The following is a 17779-nucleotide window of genomic DNA, read 5'->3' as shown; positions in this document are numbered from 1 at the left end:
TTATGCTCTAGCCCAGAGTACACCAGTGTTCTTAAGTCCATTTAACCTTGTAATGTTCCTTAATAGGAAATAGAGGTAAAAATGGTTGTATCTATTTTTTAAACTTTATTTATTGATTGATTAGTTGGTTGTTGGGCCACACCCAGTGGTGCTAAGGGGTTACTCCTGGCTCTGCACTCAGAAATCACCCCTGAAAGGCTGAGGGACCATATGGGTGCCAGGAATTGAACCAGGTCCCTCGCTGGTCCGTTGCATGCAAGTCAAACACCCTACTACTGTGCTATCTCTCGGCCCCTTGTATCTGTTTATTGCTTGAAGATACTTAGACTTAAAGATACTTAGACATGGGCGCTGGAGAGAAAGCATGGAGATAGGGCATTTGCCTTGCATGCAGAAGGTTGGTGGTTCAAATCCCAGCATCTCATATGGTCCCCCAAGCCTGCCAGGAGCAATTTCTGGTTTTTTGTTTTGTTTTGTTTTTTGTTTTTTGGGTCACATCCAGCAGCGCTCAGGGGTTACTCCTGAGCTCCTGGGAGGCTCGGGAGACCATATGGGATGCCGGGATTCGAACCACCGCAGGAGCGATTTCTGAGCATAGAGCCAGGAGTAACCCCTGAGCGTTGCCAGTGTGACCCCCCAAAAAACAAAACAAAACAAAACAAAAAAGATACTTAGACATTACTTGAGTCAATTTAGCTTTGATCTGTCCCCCACATTTGACCTGTTCAATTAGTAAGGATGCAGTCCTTCAAAATTACAAAATTGTTTGCTTAAGCCCATTTCAATCCTTGTCTTTATAGTTTCTCACTGATCTACTTAAAATTGGATGGCTATTATATCTGGAATGTGTTTCAAGACTAGTCCAGTTTAGGACTGGGGATAGGAGGAATCATAAGAAGCTCATTTTTATTGTTTGGTGTTGGTTATACTATTTTCTATGTATTTGTTTATATTTGAAAATTCTGAAATGCAGGTTAAACTTTTCAGTTGGTGACTTAACACATTTTAACCTCTTATTTTCTTTTTGGGTTCAGTTAAATAAACAGGAGAACAAAAATATTGACACTCACACTGTTTGATCACTCCATATAAATTGAGTCTTCTGACTTTCTATGAACCCTTCCCCCTCCAGTGGCAATTGAGGGTGGAAGGGATAAGCATCGTGTCCCTGAGTTTCCTCAATCCTAGACTGAAAGGGTAACTGAGACAACCTGGATCATTCCAGTTGCTGTCCTCCCTACCAGTCACAGTTCACACGATCAACAGGGGAAAAATGAGTGGGAAATAGGGTGTCTGACCTTTTTTTTTTTTTTTATTAAACTCTAAACACACTCTCTTTCCTCAATAGGCTGAAGATGAAGAGGGCTATCGAAAGCTGATTGATCAAAAGAAAGACAGGCGCTTAGCTTACCTTTTGCAGCAGACTGATGAATATGTGGCCAATTTAACTAACCTGGTTTGGGAGCACAAGCAAGCACAAGCAGCCAAAGAGAAGAAGAAGAGGAGGCGGAGGAAGAAGGTGAGAATCCTAGTGGTTATAACTGAGATAGATTGGGAGTAGGGTAGAGATGGGGTTCTGAGCAGGGCCCAGTTTAAAGCTGTATTGCTCCAATAAATACTCCTAGGTATGTTAGTAGAAAGTTTAAATTACTTGTATAATGTATTTGGCCTTAAAGAGTTAGATTGGAGAAATTTGACATCATAATAGAAGTGAGAATCTAATAGGCAATTTTTCCTAATCTGAAACATTTCACTTCTTATTTCCATCATTTCATGTAATATATAAAAAAATAAATACAGGGCCAGAATTATAATTCAAAAGGGCTGAAGCTTTTGTCTTGCATATGGTAGGCCTCAAATCCAGTCTCTGGTGACACATGCCACCACCTCTGATCCTCAACCCCAACACCACCAGAGGGATCCTTGTGACCTCCAGCACTGCCGACACCCAGCAGTTAGTGACCTTCCAGGCCGGTATAGCCAGGCAGAAGATCATCAAAAGTGCTCCCCAGAACCCTTGAGCACTGCTTAGGCACCACACCTCACAGAAAAGTACTCTGGTTACTAGGAGAAAGAAACGCTTGAATACAAGAGAGAATTTGTTTGAGTTCAATGGAATTGTTGCAAGGGACTGCTGAGCTAGGAAACTAGGATGAAAAAAAAGAAAATTCATTATACAGATCTAAAGAAAGCAAGGAAGGCCTAGGAGTTAGTTTGGGACACTTTTGGACTGTTTCCAGCAGTTTGTTTGACCAGACATCAAAGCCAACGTTGGATATTCAGTTTAGTTATTCTAGTAGTGTTATAAGGTAATTGTCAATATAAGTATAGGTAATTACAGAAATCTTAGTAAAAATTACAGTGTTAGATAAAAGTGTATCCTAGTTAACAGGAGAAATGATGGACAAGATCTAGTATCACATCTCTGTTGAGATTATATCTCAACTCAAGGGTAAGCTGCAGAGTATGGCCCTGTGAACAGGAAGCCTTTTTTGAGGTTTACATAGTCTAGTAAGTTAATTCTTAGTTGATATTTTGTTAGCCTAGTAAATTGTGTTTGGACTGGGTGCAAATATCAGTAGGAACACTTCACAAGAATTGTGGAGATTGAGAATTGGTAGTATTTCATCATTTATTCTGTGCTTTGAATAATTGAACAAAATGTTTTTGAAAAATAATTAATTTCATGGCTCCTGAATGCTCATACCTGTTTCATAATTAAGGAGGAGGAATAAATGATTGAAAAAGCACCTCCTTGCACTTGATTTCTTTAGTATAAAATGACTTCCCTTATTGTGAAGATGAGCAAAAGATGAGTCAGGGCTTGGAATTAGACATTTCTTTAGTGAGGAATGTCTCATTTTCTTGTCAAAGTAACATTACAGTCTCTCAAAATTCCACTTCCCAATCACTAACAGAAAAAGGCATTTTCAGAGCTAGTGAAGATCACATAGGCAAAATAGAATTTTATAATATCCTATCTGTGGTCCCTACAAAATGATAGTCTTAATTGTTCTTGGTCCTGAGATGGGAAAAGGTCACTGTGTGTGTTTTTGATACTGATGCTCATATTCTGTTTTTCTTTCTGATTAAAAATTAATGACCCAGATTTGTGCTTATGGCTTATACTTATTAGAGTTCATCCATGGTATTAGATGATTATATCATCATAATATGAGAAGGAAGATATATAATTGAGTGATAATGAGGAGGCCTTTGTTTTTTGCATGAATCTGTACAAAGCAGAAACCTGTCGCAATATTTTCCTTGGTGCTGCCAGTTCTGCCTAATGATTCTCGATGTCTTCAATCTTGCCATTAGTTTGTTTTTATTTTTTAATTGCATTTCTTTGTCTGTTCCATGTATTCACTCAGCAAGTATTAACTGAACACTGTTTAATTACACTGTCTTTGGGCCTAGACAGTGTTCTAGAGGCTGCAGAAGAGAGAGTGTAATGGTGAGGGAAAGCATTCTTAATTGAATGAAAAAAAAACAAAAGAAAGTTAACTACATAATTGAAAATTGTGATGACAATTGTAGGGGAGAACTGGGAGTTAAATTAGAGTTGACCTGATTCCTCGCAAAGGGATAATACCTGCTAAAGTACCTTCACTAGGCCTGTAGAATAATTAAATGTGCCCAGTTACTACTTTATGATCAGACTTCTACCTCCTTCCAGACATACTTCATGATACCTCTGCTTTGACCTGTAGAAATGAATGGATAAGTGGTGACATGGTAGAGCTGGGCTATTATAGTTGTAGGGCAGACCTGTGTGTGTAATCTCCAGGGTTTCAGCAGGTCAGGGATTTGCCCCACCCTGCTCCAAAAGGCCGAAATATGATCAGCTGCAAGGCCTGTATGTCCATAACTTTTCCCTTATAGTTGGGCTTCTTTTTTTAAGTTAGATGAGTTTATGGCATTGGCTGCTTGTGCAGACATGGCAGAAAGTTCTGGATTATGGGTATGACTTCCAGGAACCTCCTGGCTCACAACAGGATGAAGAGAAGTTCTCTTTCCTTCTAGACCAACTTGCTATAAGAAATAAGATAAAGAAGGAAAGAAAGAAATTGGAGTTGGAAGACTTAGTTCAGAGTGTCATTATGCAATTCTAGATGCACATTTATTCAAATGCAAAGAAAAATAGATGCTTTCCAAAGCTGATTACTGTGACATCTGAAATGATCTGTAGTTCTTCTCTCCTCCATTAAAGTGAATGATTGAGAGTTGCTTGTTCTAGCTTCTTTGCCGAGAAGGGAAACTATGTCTGGAGGCTTAAAAATTCCCTGCTGCTCCCTTTTAGCCTTTTCTTATAAATCATATAATATGTAGGGGTTATCTGCAGGTTTTTAAACATTAAATAAGATATCAACAAAAATCTTTGTTTTGAGAAACCCCATGAATTAATAGCTGACTTTCCTAACTAAGAATTATGCTTTTTTGAATGAGTATGGTGGACCTCGTGACTTAATTGGGAAATGGTGGTTAATTGTGTTGAATGAGTGCATGTTTTTGAAAAAAAAAAAAAAATTGCACTGGTGTGACAGACTGGCATTTTTCTTTCTTGGGAGTTTATTACATTTTCTTTCTATTAGTGAATAATAGAGAGGGTTTCTTTTCACTTTGATGGCCTCACTTAATTTTCTCTTCCTATGTTTACAGTTGTTTCTGTAAATTATACATTTATCAGTTATTTTGAAATCTCTATTTCTCAGCCTTATTTTCAATACTCATTTCTCCTGAAGTGGGAAAAATGAAGTAAATTCTGTGTAACTTGTTAAAAGAGGAATAGTTTTTAAAGTACTGAAATAGCTAATTATGTGAAGCCAGTCTCTGCAGCCAGCGAGGATAAATGTGCTATTATGTCCACTCAGCATGACCTTGAGGTCTCACACCTCTGCCTTGATTATTTTCTAACTTCTACTGGGGAAAAAGGATCCAAATGGGGCTGGAATTAGATTAGGCCACCAGGGTGTGTACAAGTAGTATTGAACATGCCAGATTAGAAAATTAGGCTCTTGTCCAAATCATGTTAGCATGAAATCTTTTAAATTCCTAACTACCTAAGAAAATCTGTCATGCTTATTTCTTAAGCTATTTCATTAAAAGATCTATGAAAGAATACTCTAGTCTCGATCTGTAAGAAGGTAGTAGGACTAGTATCTGTATCATATATTTTTTTAGGGTTAAATAGAAAAGTGTACCTGAAGAATCGAAAATATTCTTTGTTACTTGCTAAGTGCTCAGTAAATATTAATCATTTTACCAAGAAGTTATGTGGTATGTGTTGGATTATGCATTATTGTTGAAATTTAATTTTAAGGTTTTTTTTCCTCCTTATTGTTTATTCTCTGTGATGTCACTAGTTTGAGGTGTTTTTTTGTTTTGCTTTGTTTTGTTTTTGTTTTCTGAATTGAGTATTATTGCATATTATCAAGAAGGATGTCTTTTAGGCCAATGATGGTGCTTTATTAATGCATGCAAAAGAGCAGTGAAGATTTGCTATTTGTGGTGATCTTTGATTACTCCCTCTCCAGCTTCAACCAAGAGAGACTTTTCCTCTGTGGTCTTTAGTTTACAATGGTGGTAAGAGATACTTCTTGAAAGGTTGTAGGTTGTGGTTTTCATAACCTGTGATTAGGAGTTTATTCAGGCACCCCCATGTCCTACTCAACCTGCCACTAAAATGTGAGATTCTGACTTAAGAATTCTAATTTTAGGCTGAAAATTAAATATCTAAATCTGTCTTTCATATATTCAGTGGAGGAGTACATAGTAGAATTATGCCATTTTGAGGGATATTTTATAAGAATCCAGATCGCCAATAGTAAAATACTCAGAATAAGGGAGAGTGCTATGTGAGATGAATCTTTTTCATCACTGTTTGTTTTTAGTTTTTGAGTCATACCCAGTGAAGCGCTGGGATTACTCCTGGCTCTGCATTCAGGAATTACTCCTTATGGTACTCTGGGGATCATATGGGCTGCCAGGGATCAAATCTGTGTTGGTTACATGCAAAGCAAGCACCATATCCACTATCTCTCCAACCCTGTTTCTTTCCCTAAAAGTTCCTCTATTCTTTCTCTTTCTCAGCAGTCACTATTTATATCTCAACTCTAGGAATTTTGTATATGTGCTGTTTTGTTGTTTTTAGATCATGCCCTGCAGTGGTCAGGGATTGCCCCTAGCCCTGTGCTTGGAAATTACTCCTGGCAGGGTCAGGGGATTATATGGGATGCTGAGGATTGAACCCAGGTCAGCTGGGTACAAGGCAAATTCCCAACCCACTGTGCTATTACTCCAGCTTCAGTGGAGTTTTTTTTGTTTGGTTTTGTTTTTGAAGGAAGAAGGAAGAAGGGGATCTGTTCTATAAGTATTGGTTAATAATTGATCAATATATGTGTATATGTATATATATATATACACAATATATGTGTGTATATATAGTTACAGGAGGAATGGTTTATCTTTTTCCATGTCAAAAATCCTGAAAAGGCATTGGGCTATAAATTTGGCTAAAAACAACACAAATATAAATAGTAATGTTGAGGTACTTGTTTAAATTTAAATGACTTTCTGATTTTTCTCCGTTCTTTTATGTATTTTGTTTTCCCCAAAGATGACACAGTTTATCACAACTTTCTCCTACAAGGAGATTTTTATGGGTAATAAAAAGACTCTAAAGTAATTCTGGGCATTTGAGTGTTGCAGGGGATACAATGCTGCAGTGATGAAACTTGAAGTTTGGATCAAAGTCTTGCATAACTGGATTGACCAGTTTACTCCAGTCAAAATCTTGGAATTGGTTTTCTCTGCAGGGCACAACCAGTTGCCTGTTAATTTGATATTCTTGGGTATGTTTTATTGCCTGATCATCAATCTTAATGCTTACAGGTCCACTTGAGTGACAGTAAAAACAAGTAACCCAAGTAGTTTCTGAAAGCTTAGATTTCCATTGAAGCAGAATAAGTCTTTAAGATTGGAGCACATTTGAAAGTTGTTTCAGCATATTGTAGCAACACCTGCTAGGGGATAAAATCATTCCGTTTATTAGATAGCTTGTAAAATATTTGGCATAAAACAGTTTCTTTGCAAAGTGAGGCTGTTTGTATCCTATATTGCCATCTAAATAAAATCTCCTTAGTGGTCTATCTTCTTGAGTTTACCTTACATGGGATTTTTATATTTTGTGGTTCATTCCCCTCCCTGCCATTAAATATTTCATATCACTTCTACCAGAAATATGGATAGTCATGCACGTTTCTTTGCTTGTGAATATTCTTCAATGGGAAATATGAAATGTCTGAATTAAGACATTGACCCTGGAAAAATATTTTTGAGTTGGTGGTCTCTGATGATTCCCAGCCAACTGGACTTACAATTCAAAGTAAGGGGTGGAGGATGGAGTGTATGCCTGAGGGTCTCTGGGGGTTGTACCCAACAATCTCAGGGAATTCCTATGGTTCTAAAGATTGAACAAAAGTTGGAAACATGCAAGACATGTGCCTTGATCCTTGGACCATATTTTGCTTGTTGGATTTTTGCCCCATTTTATTTTTTTCCTTCAAACAGAACCACAAAACTTGATAGTTGTTAGTGTAGTCATTTCTCTAACTGCACTCAGCACTCTTTGTGGAAAGCTTCATATAGTGGGCCAGTCCTTCCAGCCTCATCCCTGTTTTCTCTGGGTATTATTACTGTATCATCTTTTATTTTTCTTAAATCCCTCAGATGAGTGAGACTATTCTGTGTCTATCTTTCTCCTTCTGACTTATTTCTCTCAGCATAATAGTTTCCATGTCCATTCATGTATAGGAAAATTTCATGACTTCATCTCTCATGCATGGTATCCCATTGTGTATATGTACCATAGTTTCTTTAACCATTCATCTGTTGTCAGGCATTTGGGTTATTTCCAGATTCTGGATATTATAAATAGCACTGCAATGAATATAGGTGTGCAGAAGGCATTTTTTATATTGTGTTTTTGTGTTTCTAGTGTATAATCCTAGAAGTGGTATAGCTGAATCATATGAGGGTCCAACTTCCAGTTTTTTGAGGAACCTCCATATCGTTTTTTATAAAGGCTAGACTAGATGGCATTCCCACCAGCAGGCCAACATCATGCATAGAGAATGAAGATATAGATTTAATCTTAAACTGAAACAGAGAAGGGTTTTTAGACACTGGATAGGAGGAAATAAAGCACAAGTTTGATGTAAGAATATGGATATCTGTTTTTTTGTTTGTTTGTTTGTTTGTTTTTGGTTTTTGGTATTTGGGTCACACCCGGCAGCGCTCAGGAGTTACTCCTGGTTCTATGCTCAGAAATCACTCCTGGCAGGCTCGGGAGACCATATGGGATGCCGGGCCAGGATTCGAACCACCACCCTTCTGCATGAAAGGCAAACACCTTATCTCCATGCTATCTCTCTGGCCCCGAGAATATGGATTTCTGAAATTTCATCAATCAGAGGTCATTACCCACTGGAATGAACCCAAAGGATGATGGGCATCTTGACAAAACTTGCCATTTTGTAAGCTGCCACCTCATTTTATAACATTACAGAGTTGGTGGAAAATGGCTCATGATTGAGTTTCAGTCACAATGTAAAACATCCTACACCAGTGCATATTTTCCACCAAAAATGTTCCTAATTTCCCTCCTGCCCTCCTGTTTTCCCACCTGCTTACTGCTATGACTTACATTATTTTTCTCTGTCCCTGTCTCTATCTCTGTCTCTCTCTGTCTCTGTCTTTCTCTCTCTCACCCCCTTTGTTTTCTACAATGTAGTTTGAAGTATTGTTACTGAAGGTCATGGTGTATGAACTTTTAGATAAATTTTTGGATTTTTTTGTTCTGCCTCATATTTCTATGTCTTTCTAAAAATTGAGAATATCTATGCCACAAAATGATAAAACTTAGAAAAAAAAAGGGTAAATTCTTGGACACCTATAGCATACGAAGGTTGAAATAAGATGATTTGGAATACCTAAACAGATATATCACTATCCAGGAAGTTGAAATGGTAATCAACAGGCTTCCCAAAAGCAGAAGCCCAGGCAAAGATAGATAGATGCCCTAGTGAATTTCTTCAAACTTTTAAAAAGGACCCACTGCCAACTATTTTCTGGACCTTCCAATAAACTGAAGAAATAGAAACACCCCAAACAGTTTCTATGAAGCTAACATCACCCTGATACCAAAATCAGACAGAAACAACACCAAAAAAGAGAATTATAGGCTGATATTGTTGATGAATACAGATACAAAGAGCCTCAACAAAATACTAGAAAATAGAATACTACAATTTTTTATTTTTTTAAAAAATTTTTGAGACCATTGTGAATTAGAAGTCTTTCACAGTTGTATTTCAGATACATAATATTGGATTATCCTTGGAATTTCTTTTTTTTTTTTTTTTTTTTTTTTTTGGTTTTTGGTTTGGGGCCACACCCATTAACTCTCAGGGGTTACTCCTGGCTATCTGTTCAGAAATCGCTCCTGGCTTGGGGGACCATATGGGATGCTAAGGGATAGAACTAAGGTCTATTCTAGGTCAGCTGCATGCAAGGCAAACACCCTACCACTGTGCCACCACTCTGGCCCCTATCCTTGGAATTTCTGTAGTATCTACTGTGTCATATTTCCCCATTCATTTCTGATTTGGTTTATTAGGGCTGTCTTACACTTTTCTTGAGTGTTGTTAATTGTTTATCAATCTTGTTCATTTTCTCCAAAAACAAAATTTGCTTTTGTTAATATTTGTATCAGGGAATTCCAGTTCATTAATTTCCACTCTAAATTTTGTTATTACCTTCCTCCTGACTACTCAGAAATTGTATTTTATGACCTGAAAATATATTGGAAACTATTTATAATATTCATAAGTGTATTCTAAGTAGAACATGCCAGCTTAGAACTTTCAATCATTCATTCACCAAATATTTACTTATTGCCTTTGAAGTGCCAGGAACTCTTGTATGTGTAGAAATACATCAGCAAACAAAACAGGTGAAATTTCATGAACTAATGAAGCAATTTTCAGATAATCTTAGGTAGGTTCTATAGGATGTCTCTTGGACTAGCATCATATTTAGAATGATATTATGTACATTGAAAGAGGACTCATCCTACTGCAGGCCTGTAAATTTGGAACTGTTCCTGTCTTACAGAAGAGGGACCCAAGTATTAAAGAGTTCTCAGTTAAAGTCTTGCATAGAGTAACAGAACTGGGATGCAAATTGCAGATAGTTTAATTCCAGAATCACATTTCTGAAATCTAATATTGCATTGCCTTTTGAATTGGATGCCTAATGGAATTTAAAGATCTATTAAGAGGATTTTAAGTAATGGAAAGGCCTGATTGTGAGGCAGCTTTTAGCAGTTCAGCTAGTCTGGCATTTTTATGGAAGTGTGTGCTTTAGAATAGTTTTGATTCTATTATTTATGGGTCTCAAGCTTTTTTAATGTACTATTCATTGAAAGGGTGATCCAGTTCCACTAACTAGATATTGAAAATTGTCTTATTCTTTGTCTAATTTGATTTTCTTTGTTGACCAAATTTGTAGTTTCTTTCTGAGTGTATGGAAAGAATGGTGGGATTAATTGACTTTCTGCTATTAATTAAAAGAATCATCTGAGATTATTGCTTGAGAATTCCAAAAATGGAGCTGTCTGGGGCTGGTAGTAGAGATGATTTTTTTTTTCTCATCTTTTCTGCCATTGTTCTTATATCGCTAGCCCAGATAAAGACTTGGAACTTTTTGGTGTCCATCATCACTTTTTTTTTTAGCTTGCTAATATTTTTGCTCTTGGGGTGAATGACATATATAGAAAATTGACTTCTTGGGAACAACTAAAACAAAGGGAATATTTCATTTCTTATTCTTTGATGGAAACTATATATCTTTATAGCTTACATTATTGATACACATTCATTCACTCATACATGTACACATGTACTTTGTAAAAAAGTTTTAAAATATCTACAAAACTTCAAACACATGAGGAAATTGCTTTCTTTGTGGTAAAGTGCTTGGTTTAATGCATCTAACATTTTCTGTAAAATGTTTAATTTGTCAAGAGACAATTGAGATATTTTCATGAAAGAAGAGTATAATATACAATCAATGCTTTAAGTAAACAAAGTGTATTTAATATTGATTCTGCATTATTATATATACTTTTTAATTAACTAAAGGACTCTGGGGAGGAAAACTCATTTTCCCAAATGTTTTGATAAAGGAAATGATTAAAGGTGTCTGTTGTTGTTTTTCTTGTTTTGTTTCTGTTTTTATCACTGTACTATATTTATGTCGTATAACTTTCAAGCAATAACTTTAAAATAATAATTCTATACAGCCAGAAGGATAGCTCAGTAGACTAGAACATAGACTATGCATGCAGGAGCTTTGGGTTCAGTCTTGAGGACAGCATGGCCCCTCAAGTAGTTTTGTAGGGCCCCTGAACATACAGTCAGAAATAGCTCCTAACTTCCTGCTGAGGGATGTAGTATCCATTCCTCCACAAAAGAAGAATCCCACTTGTCAAAGATTTTATTTGTCAAATAGGATATTTGACAATAGGATTATTTGGGGGGGACACACCCGTTAATGCTCAGGGGCTAATCCTGGCTATGCACTCAGAAATCACTCCTGGCTTGGGGAACCTTATGGGATGCCACAGGATTGAACCGTGGTGTATCCTAAGCTAGCATGGGCAAGGCAGATAACTTACTGCTTGTACCACCGCTCTGGCCCATAAATATAAAAATTATTATATGTAATATATTACAAAATGTAATTTTGTCTTAGCTTTTCACTTAGGCATAGGGGTTAGTGGACTATTTTAAAAACTCTAGTTAGATATTTAAGAAATTTGAGGTGAAATTTTCACAAAATCACAAATGTGTGTCAAATTTCCCCATATGTCCACTGAGAGAATACTCAAAATTATAAAGTCAGATAGATAGGATGGAAAGCACTTGAAAAACTCACAGAACTTTATATTATTTTATTTGTTTTTTTTTTGACCAGTTTTTTATTTTACTTTAAATTGTGTAGTTTTTAAAATTTATTTAAAGAAAATGCATCATATAATTGACATAATTAGTCATAGTACATTTATTTCTACATATGTGAAAGCAATTTTACTGAAAAAAAATTGGAAAAGAAGAATAAAAAAGAAAGAAAAAAGAAAAAAGTACAGTAGTGAGCACATTTGTGGAGATTATTATAATTCTTTTTTTTTCTTTTTTTTTTTGGTTTTTCGGGCCACACCCGTTTGATGCTTAGGGGTTACTCCTCGCTAAGCACTCAGAAATTGCCCCTGGCTTGGGGGAACCATATGGGACTTCGGGGAATCAAATCTCAGTCCTTCCTTGGTTAGCGCTTGAAAGGTATACACCTTACCTCTAGCGCCACCTTGCCGGTCCCAGATTATCGTAATTCTTAATGAACTCATTAATACAATGGCAGGAGGTTTAGTAAGCCTTTGTTGTAAGCTGTCTATTCTTTTAAATTGGTGTTGATGACAGCATCAACAAATAAAGTTGTCCAGAAATTCACATCACTATTACTGATACTGTTACTTTTTAAAACATTTTTTATTTAAACACCTTGGATACAAACATGATTGTGGTTGGGTTTCAGTCATATAAGATGACACCCCCCCCCATCACCAGTGTAACATTCCCATCACCAATGTCCCAAATATCCCTCCTCCACTCCCCGCCCTCACCTGTACTCTAGACAAGCTTTCTATTTCCCTCATATATTCTCATTGTTAGTATAGTTTGAAATGTAGTTATTTCTCTAACTAAACTCATCACTCTTTGTGGTGAGGTTCATGAGATGGGTTGTAATGTCCAGCCCTCCTCTCTTTTGTCTCTGAACATTGTTGAGAAATGTTTTTCATTTTTCTTAAAACCCATAGATGAGTGAGACCATTCTCTATCTTTCTCTTTCTCTCTGACTTATTTCACTCAGCACAAAGATTCCATGTACATCCATGTATAGAAAAATTTCATGACTTCATCTCTCCTGACGGCTGCATAATATTCCATTGTGTATATGTACCACAATTTCTTTAGACATTCATCTGTTGAAGGGCATCTTGGTTGTTTCCAGAGTCTTGCTATGGTAAATAGTGCTGCAATAAATATAAGTGTAAGGAAGGGGTTTTTGTATTGCATTTTGGTGTTCCTAGGGTATATTCCTAGGAGTGATATAGCTGGATTATATGGGAGCTCAATTTCCAGTTTTTGGAAGACTCTCCATATTGCTCTCCAGAAAGGTAGAACTAGTCAGCATTCCCACCAGCAGTAGATAAGAGTTCCTTTCTCACCACATCCCCGCCAACACTGCTTGTTCTCATTCTTTGTGATGTGTGCCAATCTGTATGGTGTGAGGTGGTACCTCATAGTTGTTGTGATTTGCATCTCCCTGGTGATTAGTTATGTGGAGCATTTTTTCTTGTGCCTTTTGGCCATTTGTATTTCTTCTTTGAAAAAGTGTCTGTCCATTTCTTCTCCCCATTTTTTGATGGGATTAGATTTTTTTTTGTAGAGTTCTGTCAGTGCCCTGTATATTTTGGATATTAGTCCCTTATCTGACTGGTATTGGGTGAATAGTTTCTCCCAATCAATTGGTGGCTCTTGTATCCTGAGCACTATTTCATTCGAGGTGCAGAAGCTTCTCAGCTTAATATATTCCCATCTGTTAATCTCTGCTTTTACTTGCTTGGAGAGTGCAGTTTCCTCCTTGAAGATACCTGTAGTCTCAATGTCCTGGAGTGTTTTGCCTATGTGTTGTTCTATATACCTTATCGTTTCAGGTCTGATATAAAGGTCTTTAATCCATTTGGATTTTACCTTCATACATGATGTTAGCTGGGGATCTAAGTTCACTTTTTTGTAAGTGGTTAGTCAGTTGTGCCAAAACCACTTGTTGAAGAGGCTTTCTTTGCTCCATTTAGAACTTCTTGCTTCTTTATCAAAGATTAGATGGTTGTATGTCTGGGGAACATTCTCTGAGTACTCAAGTCTATTTCACTGATCTGAGGGTCTGTCTTTATTCCAATATCATGCTGTTTTAATAACTATTGCTTTGTAATGCAGTTTAAAGTTGGGGAAGTTATGCCTCCCATATTCTTTTTCACAAAAATTGCTTTGGCTACGTGAGGGTATTTATTGTTCCAAATGAATTTCAAAAGTGCCTGATCCAATTATTTGAAGAATGTCATGAGTATCTTTAGAGGGATCGCATTAATCTGTACAATGCTTTGGGGAGTATTGCCATTTTAATGATGTTAATCCTGCTAATCCATGAGCAGGGTATGTGTTTCCATTTCCATATGTCCTCTCTTATTTCTTGGAACAGAGTTTTATATTTTTTTTTGTATAGGTCCTTCACATCTTTAGTCAAGTTGACTCCAAGATATTTGAGTTTGTGTGGCACTAATGTGAATGGGTTGTTTTCTTTTTTTGTTTGTTTTTTTGTTTTTTTGGGCCACACCCGTTTGATGCTCAGGGGTTACTCCTGGCTATGCGCTCAGAAATCACCCCTGGCTTGGGGGGGACCATATGGGACGCCAGGGGATCAAACTGTGGTCCGTCCTACGCTAGCGCTTGCAAGGCAGACACCTTACCTCTAGCGCCACCTTCCCGGCCCAATGGGTTGTTTTCTTAATGTTCATTTCTTCCTTATTACTATTGGTGTATAGGAAGGCCATTGATTTTTGTGTGTTAATTTTGTAGCCTACCACCTTGCTATATGAGTCTATTGTTTCTAGAAGCTTTTTGGTAGAGTCTTTATGGTTTTCTAAGTAGAGTATCATGTCATCTGCTAACAGTGAGAGCTTGACTTCTTCCTTTCCTATTTGGCTTCCTTTGATATCTTTTTCTTGCCTGATTGCTATAACAAAGACTTTCAGTGCTATTTTGAATAGGAGGATACTGCTACTTTTAGGGGCATATATTCAGCTGTTAGGCCTCCTGGAAGATGGAAGGTATTGGGGAGGGTTCCTGTGCTCACTCTAAAAAGGCCTAGTGATATCAGCTCCCAAAGTGGTCTATTTGAAGTTTGATCAGATTGGTGTCCCCAAAAGGAATCAGAGAAAGTCAGTGATGAAGGAGGACCATTGCGAAAATAGAGATTGCGGGTGATGGAGGCAGCAGCTGTGGCTTTGGCAGAGTGGGGGCTTGGCCCTCCTTCTCTCAAGATGGCTAGCCTTTTGCTATGTGGGCCAGTGCATCTATGATCTTTCATGGTCAGGTTTGTATTTTATAATATTTGTAACCCAAGACTATTTCTAAGTAAGCTGCACTGGTAGATAATTTAAGAAAATTCTCCAAGGGTATAGGAGAGTTGAGTTAATTATATGAGGATTCATCTTCCTAGTGCCAGATTCTAGAAGAACATTTTAGCTTCTGACTCTTGACACTGCCATGTTTAAGCTTTCTGAATCATGAATCGTTTTTCAGTCCACAAATTTTTGTTATGCATAACTTAAGTTATACCAGGCTTCCAAGAATTTCCTTAGAGGGCCAGAGAAATACTGGTAAGGCACTTACTTGCCTTGCATACAGCTGACTCCAGATTCAGTCCCTGTCTCCCACCTCCCCTGCGAACCCCTCTTAGCCACTCTGCCAGGAGTGACCCCTGAGAATTGCTGAGTGTGGCCCTAAAACAAGCAAGCAAACAAACAAATAGAAAGGCAAAGCAAATAAAAGAACTCCCTTTGAATACATACTTACCTTCAATAGTGAAGAGGAAAATGAAGGGCATTGCTATGTAAGCTTTACTAGATGTGGAAGAGGAATGAAATGCTGTCACAGTTAACATGAAGTCCTTGCTTCCATCTTCTTGGTTCATATGCAACATCTGACATTATTTTTTGCAGAAGGCTGAAGAGAATGCAGAGGGAGGAGAGCCTGCACTGGGACCAGATGGAGAGGTAATGGGTTTGTGTCTATTTCTACTTTGTTCTACTGAATGCTGTGCCAGTGCTGTACACTACTGCACTACTTTCTGTGTACTAAATTTTATTTTTCTTAATTATTCATTTTTAAGTAAAAATAGTAGTACATTAGCATATTCTAATTTTAGAATCATATGAAGGAAACATACAGTAATCTACTTCTCTCAAACTGCCAGTCAGTGGAGATTAAGTTTCTTGTGAATCATTCTGGAATTTTCTGTGCACATATAAACATGTTTGCCAGTATTTAAGAAAGTATAAAAATGTTATATTTCAGTAAATGATACAGAAGCATAAAATATGACCTAATATTCTTAGTTCATCACTAGCTTGAAATTATGAGACTCCTTTGCCAAATAATTCCTATTTTGTATTTACTTAATTTTTGACATTTTTTCCATAGGCTTAGCAATAAAATTTCAAGGCATTTTCTTGAATCTGAGATGTGTACTCATAAGCTTTCTTTTTTCTCAGGAGAGAACAGTGTTCTGTCTTGAACATCTCTCCACCACCCCTTTTCATTCTCTCCATATTTTAGAGTTTATCTCCTCTTAAAGTTCTTTTTCATTAAGCACCAATGCTGTAAAACTTGAGCACAGATTAAAACTGACTTTCCTTTTCCTTTGAAGAGCAGTTAATAACCTCAATCTGAGTCTCTGGCTCCTTGAGCACTTGTGGGGTAGGCACCAGTTCCTGAGCCTTATAGATCAAGTGAACTTTAAGCTTAGCTCAGCTCCTGCTTTTTGAGGCCTGTAGGACTGCAGCATTTTATACCGCAAGCATTTCCTTCAAAGTGGCTATGTACTTTTCTTAAAACTACTTCTGGGGCTGGAGTGATAGTACAGTGGGTAGGGCATTTGCATTGTAAACTACTGATGTGTATTCAATCCCTGGCATCCCATTCAGTCTCCTGAGCCTGCCAGGAGTAAGTTTTGAGTGCAGAACCAGGAGTAACCTTTGAGCACTGCTGGGTTGTGGCCAAAAAACAAAAAACAAAACAAAACAGACTACCATTCTCGCTCCCCACTTCATCCAAGTCACCTATGTCACTTGGCAAGATGGCCAGGAGACAGGTGACCTGCAATACAATTCATGAGTCACTTAGGAGACTTACTTCTTTGGGTAGGAGTAACTGCCCCTCACTCCATTTTCTGAAATTCATTGCCTATCTCCATCCCCTGATTACCTTCTTCAGTACATATGTTCATTCTTTTATGAGTCATTTTGGGCTTGTTATTATAATTCTCAGAGCCTCAGTTTCCTCATATATAGAAATGGGTCCTGACAACACCGACTCACAAAGTTAGATGAGGAAATGTGATCAAGACTACTTTGTAATAATCATTCCTCTTCCCTTCTCCTCTCACCCATTACCACCAATCTGTCAAAAAAACAAGTTGAGGGGCTGTAGTGATAGCACAGTAGGACGTTTGCCTTGCACATGGCCAACACAGGATGGATGGTGGTTTGAATCCTGGCATCCCATATAGTCCTCCAAGCCTTCTAGGAATGACTACTGAGTGCAGAGCCAGGAGTGACCCCTGAGTGCTGTCAGGCATGACGCCCCCCAAATAACAAAATAAAAACAAGTTGAAATGATAAGGTGTTATTGGTTTCATACCAATATGTTTGAAACCAGTCAGAATGCCAACCTCAGGGTTTTGGATTTTCATATGGTCACATTGAAAAGGAAGTTATGGACTTGGAAGTAGATACATCAACTTACTGTGGCCCCAGATTCAAAAGGAACCTGGCCATCATGTCTGGACCTCTCAAAACCAGCTCTATGAAATTAGG

General features: G+C 37.5%; 1 protein-coding gene across 1 annotated transcript in view; it reads left to right on the top strand.

Moving 5' to 3' along the window:
* SMARCA2 (SWI/SNF related, matrix associated, actin dependent regulator of chromatin, subfamily a, member 2) overlaps positions 1-17779 on the top strand; it is a 240963-nt gene that overhangs the window by 56192 nt on the left and 166992 nt on the right. The window contains 2 exon segments of the mRNA XM_049774259.1: positions 1349-1519; positions 15905-15958. Coding sequence (XP_049630216.1) covers positions 1349-1519; positions 15905-15958 — 225 coding nt within the window.

Source organism: Suncus etruscus, chromosome 1 (genome assembly GCF_024139225.1).
Source record: "Suncus etruscus isolate mSunEtr1 chromosome 1, mSunEtr1.pri.cur, whole genome shotgun sequence".
Taxonomy (NCBI): domain Eukaryota; kingdom Metazoa; phylum Chordata; class Mammalia; order Eulipotyphla; family Soricidae; genus Suncus; species Suncus etruscus.
This window is presented reverse-complemented; position numbering and strand designations above follow the sequence as displayed.